The sequence below is a fragment of the Eimeria mitis genome, genomic scaffold (genome assembly GCF_000499745.2).
Source record: "Eimeria mitis Houghton genomic scaffold, Emh_scaff7026, whole genome shotgun sequence".
In the NCBI taxonomy this organism is placed as follows: Eukaryota; Apicomplexa; class Conoidasida; order Eucoccidiorida; family Eimeriidae; genus Eimeria; species Eimeria mitis.
In genome coordinates, this window is record NW_024015897.1 from 1 (window position 1) to 1,646 (window position 1,646).

General features: G+C 45.9%; 1 protein-coding gene across 1 annotated transcript; it reads left to right on the top strand.

Annotated features, from left to right (window-relative positions):
* Window positions 1–43: 43 nt before the first annotated feature.
* On the top strand, window positions 44–988 carry EMH_0090080 (duplicated carbonic anhydrase, putative; the record flags this gene model as incomplete). Its single annotated transcript, XM_038022980.1, has 2 exons — window positions 44–320; window positions 504–988. 2 exons carry the CDS (start codon window positions 44–46, stop codon window positions 986–988), a joined length of 762 nt encoding a protein of 253 aa, XP_037878834.1.
* Between the last annotated feature and the right edge of the window lie 658 nt (window positions 989–1,646).

Sequence of the window (1,646 nt, forward strand, 5' to 3'; positions counted from 1 at the left end):
GATAGAAATGCAAATATGGCATTACTCGAATGATTTGCTGTCAATGGAGGCCAGCAAGAGCGTAAATCTCACCTCTCTCCCCTACTTGGCACTTTTCGCCCAGAGCAGCGTCAACCTGCCCGAAGTGGAACGCGTGGTGGCTGAGAACAGCAAAGGCGGAAAGGATCCTTCTCTTCCTTCTTCGCACTGGAGAGTTATTTCTTTGACTTTCATGAGCGAAGAACTCGACCAGGCCAGTCTTGAAGAACTGAGGGGACTCCCATCTGAAAAACTGTTGAGGACGCTACTAATGGCAGACATTTCAAACAAACAGGCTCAAGGTGCGTTGCAAAAAAGCAGCTCTTGTTCGAAAACGTATGCAACTTTTCTCTGATTGAGCGAATATGTCGTTTCTGTCTTCTTGCTATGGAATTCCTCTCTTGCACGACCATTCAGAGCGACCTGTGCTAATTCCTATTTGCATTTTCGACGGTTTGTACTTTATCTGTTTTTGCTGTTTTCAGGAGATTCTCAATTACTTGAGCTCCCTCACCCTTTGAACCTGCAGTCCCTGATGATGATGTTACAACTGACAAATCAGGAATTCTTTGCTTACGACGGGAGCCACACTATGCCTGGATGTGAAGAGAATGTCAGGTGGTATGTCGCCCGCCAGCCTTTGCCCGTCGCTACAGATACCATGCTAAGGTTCTACAAAATGTTAAATCCCAAGACTCTGAAGTCGGTTAAAGAAAAAGACGGGAACTTCCGCGAGCTCCAAAATGTCGAAGGCAACATGCATAACGACGGGAACGTTTTCCTAGTGCAGGGTTTTCCTCTACAAGTGCTCATTGCTGATAGCTTGGGATTTACAAACATGTCAGATCAGGCAGAAGTCAACGCCAGCACCTTCCAGGGATGGTTTCAAGAGAGCAAAGCTGTTTCTACGCCAACTTGCCTATCCTTGTTAGCTGTTACCCTGTCACTTGTTGCGGGCTTGCTATTGTGAGCAAGTCAATAACGTATCTACAAGCACCTGAGTGGTCATTTCTGAAGTCACACCACTGGGAGCACAATTTTAGGATTTAAAGAGATCCCTTTTAAGGAAGCGGCCAAGACCCACAACCATCCGAGTCTGGGGGCTCTGCGCTGCTTTTTGGCCCAAGCTATTATTGGTGCCTGACAATGCGTTTTGATGCCCGCAGTTCGTTCTTTTTAACACCGAGTCTGCAAGGCTAATTTATGGTGTTACCGAGGGGCCATCAGGCTGGGTCCTTCAGCATTTTATACTTCAGCCAGCAATATAACTCCAGCCATCAGACCCATCAAAGAGAATCTGCTTCATCGAGCTTGCAGTTTCTGCAAGTGCACATCTTTGCAGGTGCAGTTCATTTTGAACCGGATGATTTGGAATTCTCTAAGGGGCAGTCAGATGACTTGAGGTCAAGCAGCAGGCGCACAGTCAAAATGCAAGGAAAAACTGACAATGCTGCGCCAAACTGAAATTTTTAAAGAAGAGACATCTTGATTTTATTTGCATATAATCGTGCAGAATGATCTACGATTAGTAAGAGTGGCTGTAAGAGAATAGCAAAAAGGTCAAGGCCTCAAATCCCACCTAGCTTTCTTGTATCATTCAAGGCGAAATATAGTAGAGGTTGAGCAGG